Raw genomic sequence first — 2,500 nt, 5'->3', positions numbered from 1 at the left:
GTTTCTGAGATACAGGGTGTTACAAATTCTACCACAAGAAAAAATCCCCACTCTAAGTCAAGTTTCTTTAGATGATACCTGTGGTACACCCCTTTTTTCTTGGGAGGGGGGGGGGTTAATCCTCTACTGTAATGCCAGATGATTTCAGGTCAATGGAGTATCCCTCAAGCTCACTTTAATTATGGTTCAAATTTTGCGGACCAGTTTTACATTACATTATTGGCTTATCATTGTAAGAAAGGCAGGATGTGTATCATGTTCTTGTATTGCAGTTGTGGTTGTCATCTCCTTGCTCTTGAGTAGTGACAGAGGAGAAAAAATGTTTGCGACTTTTTCATGGAGGACATTGTCAAGCTCAACCACGTCCTGCCTGGTAGAAATAAATTGATTCATTGTAGACAAAAATTGTGGCCAGTAAGACTAGTTCAATTTTTTATTAGAGAAAAACGATTGATATACATGTAACAGAAAAAAGACATGATGGATACAGTAGTTGAAACCATTTTTATTTCTTTCAGTGAAACAAAATTCTTCAAAGTGGAGCTTGGATTTTCTCTCAAGCAAGGTGACAGTGTGGATGTGACTGTTGAAGAAGTATTTGTGCATGCTATGACACCCTTCCCAACCAAGATCACCCAGTCTGAGAAGCAGTATGTTCTCTTCTCTGGCAACCACTACTACTACACACCATATACAGTGAAAAAACAAACTACAACAGTCTCACTGGCAACATCTTCAGTAGAGTCCCACAGCAAGCTCAAGCCCACAAGCCTATCAGATAATGCTTTAAATTATGGTCCCTACAGTGATGTCAGTCCATTCTCGGCAAACCCTATGAGAGTCCACTTTGAGAATAATACTCCTTTCCTCTCTGTAAGTTGGCTAAACTTATTTGATTCCTTTTATCTAATGAGTCAGCAGAATTCTGAATTATGGGATTTTGTAAAATCAATCTTGTCGTGAAAGCAGGGCATATTTAATTTGTGACCATCATAAATTATTTTCATATCTGTTTTGTGCCTAAGCAGAGATGCACATACAGTGTAGCAAGCCATTGATCCTTGTGATAAGATTTGTGAAGAATATGTGATCTCTCACGCGAAAACGTACCTTAGGAAAGTTGTTTGAACGACTGAACACGCAGCAAGCTCACGGGTGACTCACAGGTTGTAAAATCATTCTCACAACTGAAATGAACGATCTAACAACTGCAGATTTTTTTTTTAACGACTGACCTTCACGACTGAACAGGTGAAAGCTTTTTTTTAACAGTTAGAGTTGAACGGCTTAAGAATTAACGACTGATCTCGTGAACAAGGCTCTTTTCGACTCGGCTTACTTAGCTAACATAAACAGTCTATCGAAACTTCAATGTAACAAAATTTGGGGAAAAAAGCAATATCTTGTTTTTCTTTCTAAAATGCAGGTTCTTGGGATGACCAGAACTGTTGAAGTTTCTCACTGGGGTAATGTTGCTGTTGAGGAAACATACCACATGAAACATGTAGGGGCAGAACTTAAGGTACAGAGACTCAAAACACGCTGCTTTCTGCATGAAACAAATCAAATAATAATTATAACAAAACCAAAAGATTAAGACTGGTTCTGGTAAGATTTTCAGACCTTCGCATTTATGAACATTACCTAAGTAGTAGTAAAACTGTAAGGAATTTAAGCATGAAGAGGGTTTCAACTCTTGACCTCTGCTATGCCAGTGCAATGCTCAAGCAGTTTTTCGATCAGGTCAACTGGGATCTGAATGAAAGTGTTGCTTTCAAAAGAAACTGTGGTTCTATCAAAGGAGTTGAGCTTTTAAGAGGGAATTTAAGTAGGAGCTAGTCACAGCTGTACATGTAAGTAATAGAAGGAACATGCAAGTCTTTTTATGGCATGTCCTGATCTTGCTGCCTGTTCTGCTCCTAATTTCACCAGGGTCCATTCTCACGGTATGATTACCAACGTACTCCAGCGCCTGCCTCCATAAAATCATTTAAGTCAGTTCTCCCTGCTGCTGCCTCTGATGTTTACTATCGGGATGAAATTGGCAATATCTCCACTAGTAACCTTTGGACCCAAGAGGACTCTGTTGAGTTGGAGTTGCGACCAAGATTTCCTTTGTTCGGTGGTTGGCAGACTAGGTTCTACATGGGTTACAATGTTCCCAGTTATGAGTACTTGTATAACCTTGGTAAGTAAGTTTAAGTGATACTGCTTGAAAAGCAGCAAAAACTCTAGCTGAAAAAGCAAGTTAATATTAATCATTACTACTTCAAGCCCAAAGTGTACAGCTAACAAGGCAGGATAGCATTTTTGCTTATGGTGTATGTGTAATGTGCACGTTACATGTAATCTGTGACCCATGCCCTTCTGCATTAAGTTGATCAAAGCATTAAACAGATGTATTTGATTGAAGCAATAACAAAAGCACTAACCATGAATAAATTATTAATTTTGTTCGTAAAGTATGGTTACAATGAAGTAATTATTAAATAAATCCAGC

General features: G+C 38.4%; 1 protein-coding gene across 1 annotated transcript in view; it reads left to right on the top strand.

Moving 5' to 3' along the window:
• The window catches only part of LOC138016700 (dolichyl-diphosphooligosaccharide--protein glycosyltransferase subunit 1-like), a 22,679-nt gene that overhangs the window by 5,950 nt on the left and 14,229 nt on the right, over positions 1-2,500 (top strand). Inside the window, exons 3-5 of the mRNA XM_068863896.1 lie at positions 519-873; positions 1,427-1,522; positions 1,933-2,188. Coding sequence (XP_068719997.1) covers positions 519-873; positions 1,427-1,522; positions 1,933-2,188 — 707 coding nt within the window. The remainder of the gene's footprint in view (positions 1-518; positions 874-1,426; positions 1,523-1,932; positions 2,189-2,500) is intronic.

The sequence above is a fragment of the Montipora capricornis genome, chromosome 9 (assembly GCF_036669925.1).
Source record: "Montipora capricornis isolate CH-2021 chromosome 9, ASM3666992v2, whole genome shotgun sequence".
Lineage (NCBI taxonomy): Eukaryota > Metazoa > Cnidaria > Anthozoa > Scleractinia > Acroporidae > Montipora > Montipora capricornis.
The sequence above is the reverse complement of the archived record's forward strand: the minus strand, read 5'-3'. Positions and strand labels throughout refer to the sequence as shown.